The sequence below is a fragment of the Anopheles coustani genome, chromosome 3, assembly GCF_943734705.1.
Source record: "Anopheles coustani chromosome 3, idAnoCousDA_361_x.2, whole genome shotgun sequence".
Taxonomy (NCBI): domain Eukaryota; kingdom Metazoa; phylum Arthropoda; class Insecta; order Diptera; family Culicidae; genus Anopheles; species Anopheles coustani.
Genome location: NC_071288.1, coordinates 24,933,849 through 24,955,450, shown reverse-complemented (window position 1 = coordinate 24,955,450; position 21,602 = coordinate 24,933,849). Strand labels below are relative to the sequence as shown.

General features: G+C 48.1%; 1 protein-coding gene across 1 annotated transcript in view; it reads right to left on the bottom strand.

Moving 5' to 3' along the window:
* The window catches only part of LOC131260072 (regulating synaptic membrane exocytosis protein 2), a 39,151-nt gene extending 19,533 nt beyond the window's left edge, over nt 1-19,618 (bottom strand). The window contains exons 1-5 of the mRNA XM_058261733.1: nt 19,509-19,618; nt 18,552-18,756; nt 14,344-14,463; nt 13,783-14,262; nt 12,908-13,160 (exon numbers count right to left, since the gene is read on the bottom strand). Coding sequence (XP_058117716.1) covers nt 12,908-13,160; nt 13,783-14,262; nt 14,344-14,463; nt 18,552-18,756; nt 19,509-19,618 — 1,168 coding nt within the window. The remainder of the gene's footprint in view (nt 1-12,907; nt 13,161-13,782; nt 14,263-14,343; nt 14,464-18,551; nt 18,757-19,508) is intronic.
* Between the last annotated feature and the right edge of the window lie 1,984 nt (nt 19,619-21,602).

The window sequence follows — 21,602 nt, the reverse complement described above, 5'->3', positions numbered from 1 at the left end:
AGTCCGAAATTTCGCCTCATTGCTAGCAACGCAGACCGCCATTGGCCGGAAGAATTTGCTATTACCAACCGGGGAAGGGCAGACATCCGATTCAAATCAGCAAAACCGTCTACAGTACTTGCTCTTTCACAGTTCCAATGAAACGGAAGCAACTTGCGCAGATCAATCTAGGTTCTATCAGGTGCAACAACGCGCCTCTTCTGCTGTGCGGGTACGCAAAAAAAAAACAAAAGAAAACTGACAAAAACTAACACTTAAAGGTGCGATGTATGATATTTAAAGCTACTGTCAGCTGTTGAGAGAATAGGGTTGATAGACACAAGAGAAAACAGAATGACAAAAACCGATGAAACACAACAGTGAACGCCAATGAGTGGGAAAACCTTGCGACAGGTTGAATGGTTTAAGAAGATAAACATTTTAAATAATTTTTTAAATTCATTTGAAATTTGATATGGTAAAAGTATAAATCAACACAATCAATCAAACTAACTTTTGTACGTCCGGATCTCCTCAATCAAAAAGTGTTACCCCTTGTTCTAGCTTAGCAAGTCATATCATTCGATTTGAGCAGAATGGAGCGATACTATATCCGATGTATTAGGAAGGAAGGTTAAATAGAGAGATAGTGTGAAATAGAGACAGGAAAAAAGAGTGTGTTCGTGCAAGAGCGTAACACATACAAATAGAGAGATCGGTATAGAAGGAAAGAAGACAAACAGGCAGATCGACAATCAGTACAATAGCTTCAGCGATGAGCGCAGAATGGTTAGATGATAATTAGAAGTCATCACAAAAAGGTCACGGAGTAGGAAGATGAAAGGATACAATAAATCGTTCCATCGATCACAGCAGAGACACAATACAAACACACACATACACAAACATACGCTCACACATACATACAAACACTCACACACAAACATAGATAATAAGCAGAAAGAAAGTGCTAGAGATACATCACGGAAGTGTGTTTTTGTGGTGGAAGGTAGCATACCAGATGAAAGACTAACTAAACAAAACATAAAACCCAAACAGTATAGACACGTAAGAGAAAATGAGTATGACGAGAAAGAGGGATAGAGAGAGAGAGAGAGACAGAGAGAAAGAGTAAAGAATGGTTGCTAAATAAACATCACAATTAGTTCCGGACGAGCCAAGACTCTATCGAGAGGAGAAGCAGACGGCACAGCATGACGCGGATTGTTAGAATCTGTGCACATCGGACACACATACACACACGTATGAACATTCTTATAGACACACACACACACACAACCATGCATTGTTCACTCACGGTGAATCACAAAAGAATGCAAAACTGAACTACGAGTTAGTACTAGAAGCGATTGATTGTCGGGGGGGTTTGAAGTTGCACTCGCATTGGTACTTAATGTGCTGCGTCGATCAATTACGGTACGAAGTTACCCGTGGACAAATGCTGGAAGTTTGTTCAACAAACATCTTGCTGTAACTAATGTTCGAATAGTAAAGTACGATATTCAATTTTGAATGTTTAAAAGAAAGTAACTCCCACATGGAGACGCCTGGTGGTTTACTCTCAGTGTGACTTAGAAATTCGTATTTTTTTTAGATTCTTGCCTTAAGTACGCAACCGATAGGTAATTAAGCTTTCCAGAACCTCCTGAGCGCTTGGGTGAAGTCACCCCAGCCGGCCTTGAACATAGGCACCGTGGAAAACACTCCCAACCTACCAGACCAATAAGACCGGGTATGGATTATCACCATCTCGCCAACCGAACCAATCAGCACCGAGACCGGTGGGCTCGTGACGTCCGGCCGTACCGTTGGCGTGACGTACATCGGTGAGCCAGTTAGCACATTTTCGCTTTCGCCGGTTTCGAGGAAAGGTCGGATCCGGCCCGGCGTAAGGTCAACGAGGCGCTTGCGATGTAAGGGCGAACGGTTTGGCGGTCACGCTTCAGTAAAAGGGGGGGAGGGGGCAGGGTGGGGGGGGGGGGAGTCAGAAATGGAGGACACTTCACAGCGGCATACATCGGCTTCCCCGGATCGTCTTCACGATTGAATGCGCCTTTCGACGTCTCAAAGCACATCGAACACGCTTCGATACGGAACGTACTTGACTGTTGACGCATACGGGATTTGTTTCAAGGTCGAGAGGTACAATCCAACCGGGGTAGGATTAAAAATCGTAACCGCAGTGACGAAACACGAAACAAGCTTAAAGAAATTCGCGTTCATGTTGAGAACTTGTCAACCCATACTTCCGCCAGTTCGTGTGGTTACAGCCGGAAGTGACAATCGAGTCATCGATAAACGATCTGATCTTATGAAATCCTTCTTTTTTGTGCAATATTAACTTCACTAGCAACCGGTTCGGGTTGTTGGATGAAACGCCTAGCGGAGGTCGGAAACTGGCGGCGCGTACGGTATCTATTTATAGGCACACATAAACGATGCCCTCCATAGGCAATGGTAGCGAAACCTTACACTAACGACGGGTGGGAGAGGAGGAGAGAGGGGTAGAGAGGTATGAAACGTGCACGCATTCCAGGAGGAAGGGTCAGGACACGCTCAGCGGCCCGGCAGCCTAGTCGAGCCCCGGCGGAAAAGTTTGTTTGCCCGGGGTACAGAAATAGTTCAACACACACATCAAATGTAAAAATAAATCCACCAACACCACCATACCACGGCAAGGACCGAAACGAAACCCTAGGTGCTTAAGTGCAATAAAGCTAGTTGTTGGGGGAAAATAAATAAAATTAGCCTCGGCAGGCTGTTGCGTGCCGGGCAGCGTGATCGCAAAAGTGGTCAATAATGTCTTCAATTTTTCTCCGCCGCCACTCCACCTCCAGGGCGAGCCCTTGTTGCGCGAGTTTCGTTCTGCCACCCGCGCCATATTTGTTCTTCGAGCTTCGCTGGATTACATTTGCGTTACGAGCCGAACGGTGGAACATTTTCGGCAGGTACTTAGGCCCCAAAAGCCTGACCGAATTAAATCATACTATTTTTGTTTCTTGGCATTTCCCAAACTCAAACGCACACATACACACATACCCACTAACCCTCGGACGTCCGAAATGTGTTTTCGGGGCATTTAAAGAATCCGATCCAATTAAACGCCGAACACGATTATGCCCCGTGCTCTAATCCACCACACATAGCCAAATTTTGCTGCAACATTCTGCGCCGCAATATGTTATGCAAAGCAAAATGCAACAAACCCTAGACAGCGGGTGCGCTCGGGGAATCCACCTCCCTCGGATAATGGATATTGGCAGCAAATCATTAATTTGGCAACGAACTGTCAGGCACGTTGTCGAAATTAAATACACCATTGTGCTGCACACTTCGTTTTCGCAAACGTAATCGAACAGGGCGATCGGTGCCATTTTGGAAATAGTTTCTAATTCTATTTCCTTTCTTTCTTTTTGTTCCATTATTGTTTTTTTTGTCGCTTTTAAGGTAGATTTGTATTTGTTTTTAATCACACCAGTTGATTTGATGAGTGTTTTTGTAATTGATACTCATATTGATACTCGGAATTGAAATACTCATGAAATCAATAATCTCACAACATTGATGGAGGCGCATGGTGCTTTACTTACACCATCATTAGGCAAATGTTTTTGTTTTCTGCTCTGGTAGCTCGTTAAAAGTGCAATATAGCAAAATAACTTTACCCACTAATTGGCCGTGGTTTCGTCCTTTCTTACGAAAAAATCTCATGCACGCTCCCCACTGATCAATTCGCAGCTGTGCCAAAATAATCACACAATCTCGATATTATTGGCCATGGGAACCGGTGCCATTGTTCGTCAAATTCTCACCGGTGCCCTCGTTAAAGCCACCGAGATGAAGCCGATCTGGGTCAGATAAGCGTCGCTCTTAATCTGGAGTGGCGGTGGCAGGCGCAAAGCGTCCACCCTCCGCTTGACGCTCACCCCACGTCACGCGCCGTGGGTCGATAGGGTGGACAATGTATTCGGAACGAGCAGTCGAGAAAGGCGAGAAACCCCGCACGGTAAGAAGCGGCTTATGTGTTAAAAATAACTTCCAAGATTCCGGCCCGAAGGCCGTGCAATTGCACTTTAGCTTCAATTTTCCTCGCTTTTTTCCGTGCGCCCTCCTTCGGACCGGTCCCTCCGGATTAGGGGAACCCTCCAGAGAGCCCTCCTGTGTCTCCCGTAGGCCCATTTCGTGTGTGTCTTATTGGAGCACTTTTGCTTACATAACCACCACGGCCAATGGTTATCCTTCCCATGGCGAAAAAATCCGGCTCACTGTCCTTCCCGACCCGTTTTTTCGCTACGAAAAACACAGGCTGGATGCATTTTAAAACGTGCCACACACACACACATATACACCGAGTGGTGCGCGCGGTTGCCAATCGAAACAAACATATGAAGAATATCACATAACGACAATCCAATTTTCTTCATAATCTTCGGTTGGACACTGCTCTGCTGCTGGACTGATGGCGCCACCTTTGGCAGCCCACTTGGACTTAGTTTCCACAAACGACCGTACTTAAAACGAACCGGTTGAACGCGGCGAAGTGTACGATGTAGCATTCAACGTTAACCGTTAGCCCGACGCAGAAAGCAAATCAGCAGTAAATTGGATTTGACTTTTTCTAACTGCCTCCGCCGAAAAGGAAACCAGTTTTTTTTTTCTTATATATAGCCAAAACATTGTCTTGCGAGTACTTCAAGCTGAACATGGCCAGCAGATATAATCCGAAATAGTTTATAAACTATATAGCAGCAGATATAATTTTCTGTAGTTTAGAATGTGCAAAGAATTTTTAGTAAAAAAAACATATGAATAATCCTACAGAAATCATCCTACTGCCAACGGTTCTCGATTCAAAATGTAAAACTTTTTTGAACAAAACCTTATTCCGTGTCGTTGACTTGACAACTTGGAAAACAAACTAGTTATTAGAAGAAAACAAACAGTCAATTGCAAATGTAAACAAAATTTACTAAGAAAACAAGCATACAAAACAATAGCAAGGGCATTGCTACGACTCAATGTGAATGTTGTTTATGGATTCGATCGGGGAAATGGTAAGTTCAGATGAATTCTGATGCCTCAGCAGGTTGAGGAGCGTTCGATAAAACTCACATTTTTCCAATATCGTCATGGAACCTTCGCAACACCTTCCAAACGGGAACTGCCTGGCTCACGGACGGCCCAGTGGAACAATGTCGTTTTCTCGGTGCACACGTTAGGAGCTTATCGTTTTCCTTCGCGTATTTAAAATGTTGTCAACAGAACAGCTCCTTTTGCACGTCGAATGAAGCGAAACAGGAAGTCACCGACGCGGGAGGTGTTCGGTTGCTACCTTGGGCTCACCGTTTGCCAAACACAGTAATCACTCGGATAGCGCGGATGGTACTGCTCGATAAGTTCGATGTTGTTTGCACGCCTCCTGCCGGATTATCGGCACCAGTGTCAAAACAACTCCAAACCGACGGCGAGATTCGGCTGAGCTTTCGGTAAAGTGCGCTTAGGGTGGTATAGTTACTGTACACATAGACACACAGAAAATCACACACACAAACAAACACGACCATGGGAGAGGGAGTGTTACTGTTAACGTCTGCAGATCCTCGACCCCGGAAAGGGAGGAATTTATTTTTAGAAACCACCGTCCCCGATGCCGCACCGATTAAAATTGAGTGCCCGCACAAGTTCCGCGGCACTCACCTGGGGCGGCGGAAACCGGAACCGTCGGCGGTGGGTGGTAGGGATCGTACGGTAACGCACCCGATCACACCCAAGTGCGTGTCACGTTTATCCGAGATCAACGAGACGGTGCGAGCACCCACACACAAACGTACACACGCACACAAACATCACCGATGTGTTCCGGTCCGCTTGGTGTTTGGGCGACCCGCTCGAGCAGGCAGGACGCTCGGTTTGACGCAACGTTCGCTGGTCCGCTGCCCTGACGTCCTGTGATGTCTGATGTTTTCTCCTGACGGCTGGTTAGGTCGAAGTTTCTCTTTATCTCGGGCACTGCTCACGAATTTTTCGCCCTCACTCGAACACGGCACCAAACGGCACACGTACAATGTCTGTGCTCTCTGTGCTTCGTTGCCAAATTTTGCTCTCCCGTTTTCGCTCGGCTTTCTCTGCTCTATTTCGCTGACGGTCAATTCATGTTTCATTCACCGTATTTTTATAAAATGTTTGAAGGCTCCCGTCTGCCGAGTTTTCCGAAGAAGATCCTATAGCACACATGAAGGGATTTGAATGCGTTTGACAACCCCCCACAGAACAATACACAAATACGATTTTCACTGCAACAATCTTCCATCCGTGAGGAAAAAGGGAAGCCACACACCGGTTGTTGTGCCTGGCAAGTGGTTTTAAAAATAGCTCCAACAGCATTTTTCCAGTTGAAACCGCATCTGCACGCACGGAAGCATACCTTCAGGCTTCACACTCGTGCTGCATACTTGCAGGCTGTACCGAGACATAGCTTCGCCACATTTGCATCGTAAGCGTCATGTGACAACGGAGTGCCAGAGTTCTGGGCTTTTTGCCGCAGTTCACCACCGACCGAGGGATGGGGCGGGAAAACTAGCCCACAAATGGCTCACTTACGCTTCTAACCGACCGAGTTAATGAACGGACCGATTGCAACCTCCCTTTTTGGTGTGCCTTGTTTTTTGTGTCCCCCGGCACATGCTTCACACGCCGCCCCGAAGGCTTCACTCAACCCGAAGTGTGGTGTGTCGATTAAAAGCTAAGCATCATCAGCTCGCAGGATGAATAACACACGCTCGCACATACAAAAACACACCCACACACACATACATACACAGTGGGGGACAAGGGACGATCCGGAGACCGACGGTTTTTGTCCCCGAATCGACCGTTCCGCTGCCGCTCTCCGAAAGCGTTCTTCTCAGCTCGAAACGCACCGGAATCGGAAAAAGAAACAGCGCCGTCCCTGGCCCGTTCTTCTCGTGCTGAAAATGCGCTTCTCTATTTCTCTCGCTGGCACCTCGCGACGCTCTTGTGTTTCATTCAATTCATTCCCGCACTGCGCGCCTTTTTCCTTGCCACCCCCTTGCCTCACCTCTGCAACACGCTGCGGAACGGCGTGAATGGTCAATTCTTCCGGCAATCGATAATTTCCGGTGCAAAGCTGTTTTCGCCTTCGCACGGCCGCCTGTGTGTGTACGGGCCGCACACGGCACATAGGGCACACTGCTCGAAAGGGCACACGGCCTCAGGCGTGCTAATACACATACACTAACACACACACACCGATGGGGATGCAATCGGTAAATGCACTTATTTGTGCCCAGTGACAGAGTGTGTCAAAACCCGGGCCCGATCGGGACGTCGGAAGCTGAGGCCCCGGAAACTAAACCCACCTTCGGTTAAGGGTTTATCCAGTGCCGAAGGGTAACGTTTTTCCTACTGCACAGCACCCGGGGACCTGAAAGTTCGTATGCCAGACGAATCGATTGCTGTTTTTCAAGAACATACAGGTTTACCACACACCAAAAATGTCCACATGTCGCCTTCGATTAATCATTGTTTCGTTTTTTGGGTTTTTCCTGGTTTCCTACACACTCTAAATCCTTTCACGCCCAAAACATGCGGGCGACACATCTCAGCACACACACACAACAAAAATAAAACAAGAGGTGAACGGATAAAATCACAAGGTCCACCAGTCAATCGTTTTCCCGGCCAAAAGTCGGACCTCGAGGTCGGGTGGGTGGAATCGAAACCAAACTAGGCCAGCACCAGTGTCTCCCGGCCAGCGACCCAACACTAAACCCCCGGCAAAACGTCTTCGCGTGTCACGGGTGCGCTTGTATATTATCGTTCGTTCCCTCGAAAGGGAACCACTCCGAGGGGGTGGCAGGGAGGTCCTCTTTCCGGTCGGCAGGTCGCGGTTTTTGCTTCCAAACTTCCAACCTGACGCGCTCGACGGCTGGAAACGAACTGAACTGATCCGGTAAGGACGAATTTACATACACACCGGGTGTGTGTGTGTGTTCACGGCTCGGTTGGCCGCGTCAGTGTCTCTTCGGTCTTTTTTTTTTGGGAACCTTGTTTTTCCTTCTCCGGTTCATCCTATTTTCCAGCCAAACTTATACGCACCGGCACTCATCAATTACCGTGCTCGGGGCCGGTGAGTGACCCACGGTGATCGGGATGTTTTGAGTGTGTGGAGCGCATGATGAGAGGGACAGAGAGCGCACGAACTGAGCGCCTTTTACAGGAGAGTGAAAGAGGAAAGCTTAACCGTTGGGTCCCTTTGCTTCCGTTTTGACACTTTCAAAGGCGATGGTTGGTAGCAAAGGTCTTAAAGCGTATAAAACTGCTTTTCAGTGCAGCTGCTGTATCGGTTTCCATAAACAAACCGAATTTAAATCACTCGCCATATTGTGCTCCATAAAATCATATCTCTTGTGGCGTTAAAGATAGTACACGATTGTCACTCATGGAATTCTTAGGACGTTCAAGCTCCTCCCGACTCTTTACATTGTCAGATATTCTTTTTCTGCCCTACCATCGATCACAACTTCCGCCACTGGTCCGCTGGAGGCCAAGGAATCGATAATCTAGCGGCGGTACCAACAAACTCTCATTTCCCCAAAACCGTTCTACGTCAGCAAAACAAGCCCAAAAACACACACGCAGAACGAAGGGCCCTGCAGGGGGTGGAATAGTAAACAGCGTACACAGTAGCCCTCCGGGGGGGGGAGAAAAAAAACCGTTGGTGAGCGAGGTGTGCGTGACTGTTGGTCGGTTTTTTTCATCGCTTTTTGGCACCGTTCGGCCCACCGAGTCACTCACCGCAACAGCAGGGAGCGCGCGTGGCGAAAAACGACGACCGTTTCTCGTTCGGGTCGTTGGCGGGTGTTCGATTGTTTATTCGCCCGATTTTATTTGCCACCAGCGCTTCAGCTGCTGCTGGATCTCCGGCTGCTCGTTCCGCCGGGAACAAAGCGGGAAGGCACTCAGCATCCACCAGCCCAAGGTCATTGATATGAATTTATTAATTGGAAATCTGCTCTCGGACACACGCTCAGCAAAGCACACGCCAGTACCTACCGAACACTTATGTAGGGCTGCGTTTGGTGTTTGCTCTCCCTCTCTCTCCCCTCTCTCCCATTTAACTGTTTGGTAAAAAATGTGGATTCCCGTGCTACAGCGCTTTTCCTGGAGGCAAATGAGGGGCGAGAATTAGCCATCGGCAAGCAGCAAACCGAGAGACCCACCCGAACCGCAGCCACTCGATTCCACCACACGTGCTAGCCGCTGGGCAGCTGAGCCTCGGGGGGGGAGGGGTCGGTGGTTTGGCATTCCCAACACCAACACCAGCGGCCACCCAGCGCCCGGTTGTCAATGGGCCGGGACCGAGTTTGACCCCGGCGTAATCGGCGTGTCACGCCGCAACACCAGCATACGCACGTGCGGGCTACGGACTTTTTACACCCAAACCTGCATCCGCTGCCTTACGCTGCCCTGACGTCAGAGAGATAGCCGGCCCCGGGTGGTGTGTGGGAAGCAAAATTCAAAGTCAACCCAGCCCAGCTAGAAACTTTTTCTTCCTCCCCAATCCCACCCCTCCCTCCCTCCCTCCCGACCGAAAAGGACAATCGTTTTTCGGCCTGATGACGTGGATGAAATAGGGAAAAAGAAGCACAACAATTGCGTCGTGCGAATGGTTGCGTTCGGTCGGATCCTAGGCGTCAAACACCAGGCGTCTCCATTGGTTGGTATTTTGTGGAATGGTACTGTTACACGTATTACTAATCACCACAAAACAAAAATTAACAAACTCAAAGATTTCGGTTCAATTATCCGCAAGCTATTTAAACCGAGCAGTATATCAGGAGCGAGCAGTGTGCATGTACGTATGGTGATTAATTTCCACCAGGCGTCCCCACCACGGGGAGGTCGGGAAAATGGGAAACTATCGCACGTCAAAGGCAGCGTTGGCATCACGATCGCTCGAACAAAAGAAGTTTTGCTCCGGAAAGCCATACAAAGTGGCAAGCAGGCAATGATACGGCAGCCCGGAACTGGAAAGGCTAGAAGCACTGATTGCAGTGCAGTCGATGGAAAGCTGCCGCAGGGGAATTACAAAAAGCACATACACACAGAGACACACACACGGTGTGTATGGGGAAATACTGCAATCTTATCGAAAAAGGATGATGGAGATGAGGAGGTTGATGATGGTGATGATGATGCTGCCTGCTGCTGGTAATGAAAATGGGCACAAAAATCTGGCTACAATCAATAGGCGATAACAACCCCTTCGGAGCCGGTGCCCTTCGGTGAAACGTTCCAGAAACCTCAATTTACCAGCACTAACGAACCAGCACTCGGCACTCACTCGGGTAGGCAGTCCCATGGGAGGGACGAGGGGAATGCATCGAAGCGTGTCTCCGAGTGTCCCCCCCACCGTTTTTCCTTACCGACCGGGAGCAAGTTCACATTATTACTATTATGGTACAGCCCGTCGTCAATAATGCAATTTATAACGGGCGCAATAATTTACGAGCGCTCCGATGAGGGGCACTAACGCAAAAGAAATAGGCCACGGAGGAGGGGGGGGGGAGAACGACGAGGCACGATGATGTGCCCGAAAATAAAAGATACTGCAGTAGAACAGATACTGCCGATGTTCGCCACTGATACGTTATGGCTGATACAAGCACATGCAAGCGAAGGGTAATTGCAACCCGCAACCCGAGGTCACTGCAAGTAAATGGCCGTGGGCAAGGGGTAAGTGCCGTGGAGCTTCACTCACCCCTTGCACCCTGCTGCCGCGTGGAATCGCTCGGAGGGCATTGCATTTGCCCGACAAATGAGTCTCCGCGCAGGAAAGTGGTAGCTTATGGGTTTTCTTTCCCATTTTAGTAGAAGCAGAAATCTTCCTTTTCCTCCCCGGGTAGCTGGTAAGAGGGGCACGTGGAAAATTACAAGGCATTCGTATTCGGGGCCAACCGGGGAGGTTTGGGGAGGATATGCATGCAAAGGAAGCCAATTGACAGTGCAATGGAACGTGCTTCATATAGGACACGGGAGTGAAAGCAAAACTGGGCGAAAGCGGGCGAAGAAAGGCGATGAAAGGAGGAGGGGAGGAGACAAAACGAAGGAATGGAAAAATCCCCCATTACAGTTGCGGACCGAAAGCCAGAAAGAAAGTCAGTCGGAGGACAAAGTCGAACAAAGTAACCACCAACCTCCGCGACGACAGCGACCAGGCGTCTCCATGGAGTGTGGCAGCTTGAATCTTTCATTCCATATCTTTGTTTTGTGTTCGCCTGCCACCGATTGCATTCCTCCACCACCCGTCTACCGCTAAGGGCGCGCTGTAACGTGCACGTTGTAAAAACAACCCCTCCCGGTGGAGGGAAGAAGCTGCAGCACGTCAGTCAGTCAGTCAGACGACGATGTCGTCCTGACCTACAAAAACCTTGCAGAACAAAGCGAATTAGAGGCGACGAATTAAAGACGCGATGGTCTGACGACGTGGATTGTGCCGTTGTATGGCTGCGTGACACCACCAGTGAGTGCACCGGCGACCGTGGAACGAGGCCCAGGGTTGCCCACCGACATATGGGAGCTTCCAGTGGGGTGAGAGACTAGACGAATAAATTTCCACCGCTACGCTCGTTGACAGCGGTTCCAAGGTTCACGTGAAACCCCGTTTGATGCGTTCGAAAAGAAAACCGTTCCATCGGTTGACGTTTCGGCCAATGAGTAAGAAGGTTATTGGTTGGAATCCATTTTTATAGAGATTAGCGACGTGGTTTTCCACACTCAACATTGCTCCAGATAAAACTCCCCCACTGAATCATCCTTTAGAGTGGCAATCAGCAGCAACGCAGGATGATAGAGAGACAGAGAAGGCTAGTGTATTGAAGCCCTTTTTCCTCAAGCAACGCGTGGAGGCGTACGTAAAAGGTTCGTCATAGTTTGAGCAGCGGTTTGCCACGTGGTGAAAGACATTTCATTCATCAAATTAACAGCCACCACAGTTTGCAAATGTCATCGACATCCTACGCCGGACGAAAAACCCATCCTTCTCTAATGGTGAGGAATGATCGAGAAGCTCGAACGAACACCCACGCAAAAAAAAAAAACGCAAACCCGGTGCCCATTTAGATTGTGCTAAATCTCTGTACTAAAAATACCCGCGCCTTCAAACTCCTACCGAAAACCAGCATGACAGCTTACGGTGAACATTGCGTGGAGAGTTTTTAAAGTTTCTTTCTTAGCGTAGGACCAGATCAGAAATGGAAGTTTCCAAAATTAGGAATTAAGAAATTTAGCTTTCCGAAGTCAAACACAAACCACTCGAACAGAAAAATACAACGGCGGAACCATCAACACTGGCGAAGTTTGGCTAATGTAAACCAGGGGGGAGGGGTGGTGGACTGGGGCGATGATTGTTTTTAAGAGCATTACAGTTTTGCAGATCGTGGGAAAGGGGCGCAAGTAAAGTAACTGTCGATACTAGCGCTGTGGATAAACTATTAAAAATGTGTTTCCGTTTCTTCGAACTACCGGCCGATGGAAAGAAGGGAAGAACGCCGAACGAACTAAGAAAACAAAAAACGGTACGATGTTTTGATTTGGAAAAAATAAACACAAATAAAACTGCACAAAACACAGGAAACGGAACTAGCAGTACCGGGGCCACTAAACGCTAGCCGCAGCGTGGAAAATAAAATCGATGTCAATGTTAAGGAAAAAGGGGAGTGCAGTTGCATCCTCCTTTGTCCTTCTCCCGACAGTTTGGGAAATTTTGGTAACCGGAGGCCTATCTGGCGCCTCAATGATCGGGATCGAAATAAGTTAACGCACACTCACACACACACACACACGCGCGTACAAACACACACACGTGTTACAACATCGAACTTACCTTCGAACTCCGGCGTGGAGCGAATGTCCTCATCGGAGCTGCTGAACGATCGCTGCTGGGGCAGGTAGGGTCCACCGAGGGGTCGCTTGTGCGATTTGGTCGGCTCGGGTGGAAGATGCATTCCTCCGCCCCCACCCCCACCAATTCCCCCGCTGCTATGGCCGGAGCTGGACTGCAGCGACTCGGCGTAGTGCTGCTGCTGGCGCGGATGCACCAGATGGGGATGCGTTCGCATCAGGTCCTCGATTTCACTCTGCGATTTGGAGAGTTGCGAAAAGCGAAAGCACGCACATGTTAATATGAGTAACTTCAACTGAGCCAAGCAATGAAGAAAGTTTAGTTGTACATATTACGGTAAAAGGATGTTTTGAAAGCACCAACTTTTCAAAGGGTTTCGATTCGTTTCCTATGCGGCTTCAATTTCAAACTTATAACTCGAAAAAGATTATAAGGCCAACTGGTTCAGGTTTAAGGATAATTTTTCTTTTAATCCTTTCTAATAGAATCAACCAACAAATAAGCATTACTAACGAAGACAATATCGAATGGAATAGGCAGACAAATATCCACCATTTATACGATGCTGAGCGTATTGCATACCTGCAGGCGCTCATAATTGAAATGCTTGAATTTTTCGAAAATCAATTCCGAATGCTTCGTTTCTCTTTGAAGAATGTAAATTGTTAACGGTTTGATAAAATTCTCAACAGTTATCATTAGACTACCTCTTCTAATTAATCTTTACCTCTTCTAATTAATTTTTTTCAGGAATTCATGGTTCAAATATGAGCTGTTACCTATTTTGTGTTGTATAGATGTTTTAGACAGTGAAAAATTGGGAATAAATATGTTATTTGCCCTTCCACTCCACGTACCTGGTAGTAGCTGGGATCCTCGTGGCCGTACCCTCCACCGCCGGCGTGCGTGATGTGGACCTGCGGCGTCATTGAATGCTGACCACCTCCACCGTAGGACCCCATTCCGCCACCGCCAACTCCTCCACCGCCCCCATGCTGCATCGGCGGCTGGGGCAGCTGCGAATGGTGGCCTCCGTAGCCACCGCCGTACCCACCACCACCCGGCTGTCCGTACATGCCCGGCCGTCCCATCTGCTGCATGCGACCCATCTGCTGCTGCTGCTGCTGGTGTTGATGACCGGGCGACATCATCATGTCCACGCCGTCCGACTGCGATAGTCGGCGGGTTGGCGGATCCTGCTGGCTGTACTGCCGACGTAGCTGACTGTTGGCCCGCTGCATCGGGTTGTTCTCCTTCTCCGCCGCACTGCGCGCCCGCTCGAGCTTTGGCCGTTTGTCGGACGGATCGTGCGGGTCGAGCATCGTTTGGGGCAGCGACTGCGGAGGCAACGGTAAACAACGGCGCGTCAAACGATTTCGTGCTAGAACAGAACGCCTTACCCGGAGTAGAAAACTCACCCGTGGGTCACCTTCCTGCCTTCGTATCATCCCATCCGGGCTGGTGCTCTTGTTCATCCACTGGCCCGTTTTCGACAGCAGCTCTTGCTTTTTCCGACACACTATGCATACCCATATTACCTGCAAGGACCCATTTGTAAACATGTTGTTTAGTGAAAAGTTTCATGAATCATTCAGAAGAGCCATCCATGACGCTGATTCGTCATGTGCTGACTCACAGAACATTCTGAGTTTAAAGGTCAAATTGTTTGAGTGGCTAATCCTAACAAAGAGTCGTTACTTGGTTATAAAACAAATCGTTTGCTAATAAATAACGCACAGCACATGCCAAGTGAGGCTCGAAAAAGAATTAACATTTCATCGTCAAACATATTTAAAAAATATCTTGATACTCGGATGGGATGGAATAAATTTGTTTTAAAAACAATTTAATTTACTTTAGGAAACCATAAACAATCATTCACTTCTACAAAATTACTGACTTTTAAAGACACTTAAGTAGTTTGACTATTATTTAAATGTAGAATTTAATCAGGAACGGTTTCCATCGGATTGTTTGCGAAAAAAACATATTTTAAAGCATTTATTAATGCTACAGAATAGATCATAAGAAAAAATCATTAACACGTTGTGTACCAAGCGTTTTAGCACAATTTTTTAAGTTACAATTTATTTATTATATTTGTTAAACCGATTGTTTTCGAAGGCCAAACAAAAACTTAGCTTCCCAAAAATTTATATAAAATATTACAATAACGTTTATGTTGCATTTTCATTTACTTATGGGTCAAAAACTTTTTAGAACTAGAACTGCTGTCACCCATATTTGGGTGACGCAGTACGGAACGTGTTAAATACATTAAAGAAACCATTTCAAAAGATTTTTCAAGCAATTCAAGGCGTTAGCCATTCCTCTCCTGCAGCGATTCATATCATTAAGCATACATTTTGACGATCAAAACGTCGGTGCCATTGGTTTGCGTCGCGAATATCACTCGTTTGCTGTAACGACTCATAAACTTTCAGCCCTTACGTTATGCGGTTAGAGGATCGTTTATCATCTCCCTGTCCCTAAAACAAAAAGTATGTGCTTTCTGGGAAAAGGAGCTCGCGGTGCAGGCAATCCAAATCATCACATGGCCCAGGCCAGGGTTTTCCCTTCGGTTGCGCCACACGAGCCGCTGCCAACGCTCCAAACTCAGTGCGTATCGTAAATTATTAACCGTACGCCAAAGCGGCACGCGAGTTGGCACAAGCTTCCCATCCGAAGGGGCGGGGTTCAGGTTCCCGGTTCACTTGCTGCAGCCCGGGGAATACACGTGCTTCGCATCAGCTACGAGCTCCTCGCAGCCACAATGCGAGCACATCTGGGTCAGCTGGCAGAAAATCCACCTACCGATCGAGGCACGCCCTGGACATAATGAATGAACGGCTTTTTCCCCATCCCAGCAGGCAGATATTTCCCGGCCTTCCTAGCCGGCGAGGCCACTGTTGGCAGCCAATACCAGTCAAATTTCCGGCAGCCGAGCGGAGTAATTATTACTTTCCAGCAAAACGCTAGACCAACTGCTTCCCGACCAGACGGAATCGATAGCGCGTCGGGCAGGATATGGGGGGGAAAGGCGTTTTGGAAAATCTGTAAGTCATCGCAAGAAAGGCTATTGTTAAATAGAGGGAAACGGTAAAGCGTTCCAAATAATGGCGCGCGTCCAGCCGTCCCGCCTCCGCCCAACGACCAGACCAGGGTGCTTCAGATTTTCGTCATATTTCAACCGAGACGGCAGCACTCGACTCGCCAAGACGCCACCCGACCATCGCTTTGGCGGCAACGAAGACGTGCACAACGCACCACCCATCGCCCGTTCCGATTTGTTAATCCGTTCGAATCCGGCCGCTCGGGTGGGCCATCCACGCGTTGGACATTGACAAAAATCGGCACCACTTCGACAGACTCCGAGGGAGTGTGAGGAAGAAACGGAACCATAAGAAAGAGCACGGAAGATGGTAGCCACGCGCGTAGCATATGCGAATCGAATGTTGAGGCCAAAAACAAGAAGAAGAAGAAGAAGAAGAAGATGAAGAAAAAGAAAAAGAAGTGAGGAAAAAAAAGCTGGCACCAGCATTCTGGGCGCCTATGCTGATGAGCGCCAGCAGACAAGCAAAACGAAACTCGTGTCTACTGGCTAGAGCGAAAGCCAGCTGAAGGAGGCCGCAAGCGCGCGCTGGAGGTGAGAGAAAGGGTCGGGGAGGGGCAAGACGTTGCGTTGATAATAAAGACAAAAATGGGCAGCATGGAACCGAACCGCTACCAGACAGCTAAGCCGAGCTGCTAAGAGAAGCAGGCCCAGGCAAAGAGTTGGATGACTTGGCCGGCGAAATAGTAAGAGAGGGGGGGGGGGGGGGTGGGAGGGGGCACTTAAAATTATGTTCCTTTATATAGCTGCACGAGTGCAATAAGTTTCCCCGGGTCTCGGGCTCCTACGCAGCATCACGACCGTCCAATCGGCCTATCACTGTGTGCCATTATTTCGACTTTCTTATTTCCAACCAAACGTTGCGGTGCCAAACGATGGAGCTAGCAGAAATTATAACTCATGTAAATTTCCCTAAACGGGCGTGCAGTGCCAGTGGAAAGTCCGGCCGGCCCCGTTTGCCAAGGCGCAAGGGAAGGCAAAAGCATTGCACTCCATTGTCTTCGGGCGGGAGCCATTTTGTGAGGAACGTCCGACCGATTCGCGCTATTCAGCGAATCCACGCCATTCATTGGTTCATAAATCAAAAATCAATCGTTGGGCCAAAGCTCGCGGGGAAGGGCGAAGCCAGGCAACGAACCGAAATGACGTCATTTCATTCATTCGCCTTCCATTCCTTAAGATGGCGGACGCGCGCGCGGGAGGTGGAGCCGCGGACGAAAGCGACCGTTTTTGGGGCTGCGAGAAATTTTCATCTTCGATGACTTTCCATTCCCGATGTAACGCTTGCTTCGCGGCGGAGGGGTGCGCTTGCTCACTCACTCGCTTTTCCGTTGCCACCATACGCCGCTTGTTTATGCGCTACGCATATTTGCCGAAAAGTCTCGCCGCGCCTCACCGCACCGCAAAGGCTCCCCCCCCATCCCTTCCAGGATAGCCCTCGACGGGATCCGCTTTGCAAGCGGGAAACCTTTTCTAGGAAATCCACAATCAATAGCGCTTAGCGGAGAGCGGTTGGCTTCGGTTACGCGTACACACATCCGACAGCAGGGTCGGATATGACGGTCAACCGGAACAGTCACCTTGCGGTGATCTTTCTTTTACTTTCGATGGCTGCTTCCGCAGTATCTGACGGTAAGGGCCGTATTTGAGTGAAAATTATCGCCGGAGCGCTTTGTAATAGATTTGACATTGATTTTATTTATATGTTTTTTCAGCAATGGTTTGTCATTTTCTTAAACCGGATAAAAGATTCACAACTCAAACCGGATGAAAATGTTTAAATTGCTTGATTTGACTGACATTTACTGTATGTGTGATAAAAATTGCCAAGAGTTTTTAGTTCTACAAAAAATGGGATTTATATCTCATATGACAGTGTGGATTACATTTCATTGGTTTAATTTGATTAAAAATTGAATGTTGAAAATTAAAGTTTATGTCTGATGGATCATTTGGGGCTAAGAAACAAACACTGCGCATTTAAATACAAGATAAATACATATCAGAGTCAAATCGTTTTGATTATTCAAGCGGCGTGTGTGTTTTAACAGGTTGAGATATAAATTCGTTGCGCGTAGTTTTTGCACTTCCTTTCCATGAGTAGCAGAAAGTTTGGAAGGCTAAACGCATTAAAAACACAAACGAATTGTTACTTTTAATAAAATTAAAATAACGTGAAAGTCTAATACTTTATCATCACTATTTATCAATTAAGTTTCAACTATATTCGGAAAGTGATTTCAGTCTCTAGCATTACGTTCTGTTACATTAACTTCTGTCAAGTGCAATTTAAACGCTTCATTTATCATGCTACACATTCGACAACAAGAAAACACCTCGAACGATGTTTGCACTTTGCATACGAACGGTGAAAACGACACACAAAAAAAAAACAAACCAAAGCAAACCAACCAGCATGTTTATCACCAATAAAACTTTTCAGCGTGTGCAAGTTTTCGCATTCGGAATTGCGCTCCCCCCCTCCCTCCTGGCGCTTTCAAACCCGCCACTTACCTTATTGTTGCGAAGAGTTACTTTGCCACCGCATTTGGCACAGCAGCGGATGTTGCAGTAGTGGCAGATGTGCCCTATACCGTCCGCGAACTTTGTCTTGAGGCAGATGTGGCACGTGGCCTCCAGCTCGACGCCCGCCTTCTTCTGCTGCTCCGACTTCTGCCGGATGGAGTCGACGAGAGTGGCCACCTCGTCCTGCTTGCGGCTGCCAGGGAAAAGAGGTTGATGGAGAATAAAAACATGTATAAACAGATATGTTCTGGTGGAGTGCGAAGTCGAAGCATAAGTGTTCAAGGTGGGAAATCAAAGCTTCAGTTAAATTGGTACGCATCAAGCAGTGTCGGAATATTTGTTAACATTTTTAAACCCATTTAAGAACACCGTTAGTAACAGGTATAGTTTGATTTATAGATAACCGAACGTTGTGATTCAGTTTTTGGGAAAAACACAACGAACGAAACCTTGCGATGCGTGGTTTTTTACCTCTTTCATGGCGGCTGCAGTAATTAAAACCATTTCTGCCATGCTTCACGCATTCCCACGTACTTCTCATGAATAAATGAGTATTTAATTTATTTTCCAATCAGTGCTCAATGTGGCATTCGATCATTTGCCAGTGGGATGCAAAATATTTTCTCTATTCTATTTCTGGTCGAGTATGGTCGAGGATCGATACCAAAATCTATTGGAATACAACGATTGAAACCTGTAAAATGTATTGATAATTATATTTTCCATGAAAGTGTAGAGCACCAGTTTTTTAATCAAGACTAATTAGATTGCGTATTAAAACAAACACTTTAAGTTAAGTTTAGTGGCACTGACTTAAAGTAATTATTAATAAAATTATTAATTTATTAATATTGTAATTTTCTCCCAATATTTACTTATCGCATATTTTAAGTTAAAAATGTATCATCTATCGTTCTCTCCGATCGTGAAATTTACTCCACTTACCGCATGATTTCGTTTTCCCGCTCTTCCTCCTGCTTCTGCCGCATCATCACCCCTTCGATGATGGCGCGCTCCTCCTGCGTCAGGTGCGATAGATCCGGCATGTCGGCCATATTGCTTGTGGCTGATGCTGTTCACTTTGCCGGAAACCGAAGTACAATGAAAAGGCTTGCTCGCTCCGCAAAGCAAACGCAAACGCTCTGCTGGAACACTTCACTTCACGCTAGTTTTACCCCGTGGCTTCCCTTTTGTCAACTTTTCATTCAAAATTCATTACAACGTGCACATATAGTTCATGAACTCACTTCTAGTTTGTTTTCCTCCCTTTTTTGTTGCATACACGTGTCAATAAAGATGGTTTTACACTAGGCACTCGCGCTCTTCCGAAAAAAAAAACGGTGCTTCACCACCACGTGACTGTTAACCACGAACACCAAGTGTTTTCTTCCTTTCGTTTTGCTTTTCGTGTGTGTGTGTGTGTTTTTAATAGTATCATGAACTTTTCACCACTGATTTTGCATCCATTTTGTGCGCCGATCACAATACTCGCCGGTTGTTGCACCACGAACCGTACGAACTATGCCTTCCCCGGGTCGGGCTCGGACGCCGTGTGCACCACCTCGACTGCTGTTCGAGCTCGTTTTCATCGCGCCCCGCCGCTTCGGAGCCGTACGGCGCACACTAATTGCACACAATTGTCGCACGAGCAGCATCCGACGGGCTTTTTCTTCTTGCGAAACAGATCGGCCAACGATGGCGAAACAGATTCGACCGGACGGCCGCACATGCCGTTGCACGGTTTGGCGGCTGGCTGCACCCCCCACCCACACGCGTTCGTCACTCGCCCGGCGTCACTGGCGTCCGGCTTCCGGTCCCGACTCGCGATCACTCCCGGCGCGACGACCCGGACAATCCGCACTGGCTCGGCGGTGGCGGCACTTACTGCGGCGGCTGCAGTGTCGTCGTTATCGTCACCGTTGGCTACACTGGAGAATCGAATGTCGCGGTTGGTTTGGGTGAACATCTTCTCAGCGCGCAGCAGCTTCTCGGTCCGCCGTCGTGGGCTCACGGTCGGTCACGCGGGCGGCAGGCGGGCGAACCGCCGGCTCGTGGCTGGAAAGGCTCCCACGTCGCCACCGAGCCACGGCCACGTCAGGATGGGTGGTATCGACAACCGGTACCCGGCACGGCACGCCGTAGTTGCCCGAATTGCATCGTGAATGGGTTAGGCGTGCGTCGACTTTGTGGTTTTCCACAACGATTTCCAACGGGGAAGGAAAGAAAAAAGGTTGTATTTAGAACGTGATATTAAATTGCAGGAATATTTGGTGTGAATTGCTTAAAAAAATACTAGGATCCAAACCCCGACCCCTCTTGGTAGCCAATGTTTCATAAGCAACCAGGCGCCTCCATTCAGCGAAGCGAAAAGTACTAGGCGCCTCCATTCGGCGAAGCGAAAAGCACCAGGCGTCTCCATTGCACAAATTAATTCGACGATCAAGTGAGATCACGCTGCCTCCGTATTTGGGCGGCCTGTAACCTTCATTGATCCCTACTTATCCTGTAACGTCACGTCGTTGTCATACCGTTGGTCGTACACAAATACGAACACACGAACACCACCAACAAAAACGGCACCGTTCCCACACCACGGTTTCGCCTTGTGCACGTCCGTGCGAGTGTACGCGTGCGTCACAAAACCGCCCGTCTCGCGACTTGACCGCTGGCAAATCTAACGACAGCCACTCACACCGACACCGCGGCGAGCTTTCCTTCCCGCACGCAAACATGCAAACGGGGGAAGCGTTTTCCCCATGGCGTGCTCATCGTGGGCTGGCAAAGGAAGGAAGCAGGAAAAAAAAACAGTCCGGAAAGCCCCACACCACACTTTCGGGTGGTCGAATCACTTACCGCACTGTCAATTTTCCTACCAAGCTTCGAGGGCTCCCCAGCAGCATGTCTTTGCCGCTTGCCTCCTCCGGCCGAACCCACCATCACCACCACCAGCGCTTCTTCTAGACCTACCTCAGCGGAAAGCAAATGGAAAGTCAATTTTCATTATCGGCGCATGCTCCGATGAACTGTGAAAAATTCGAA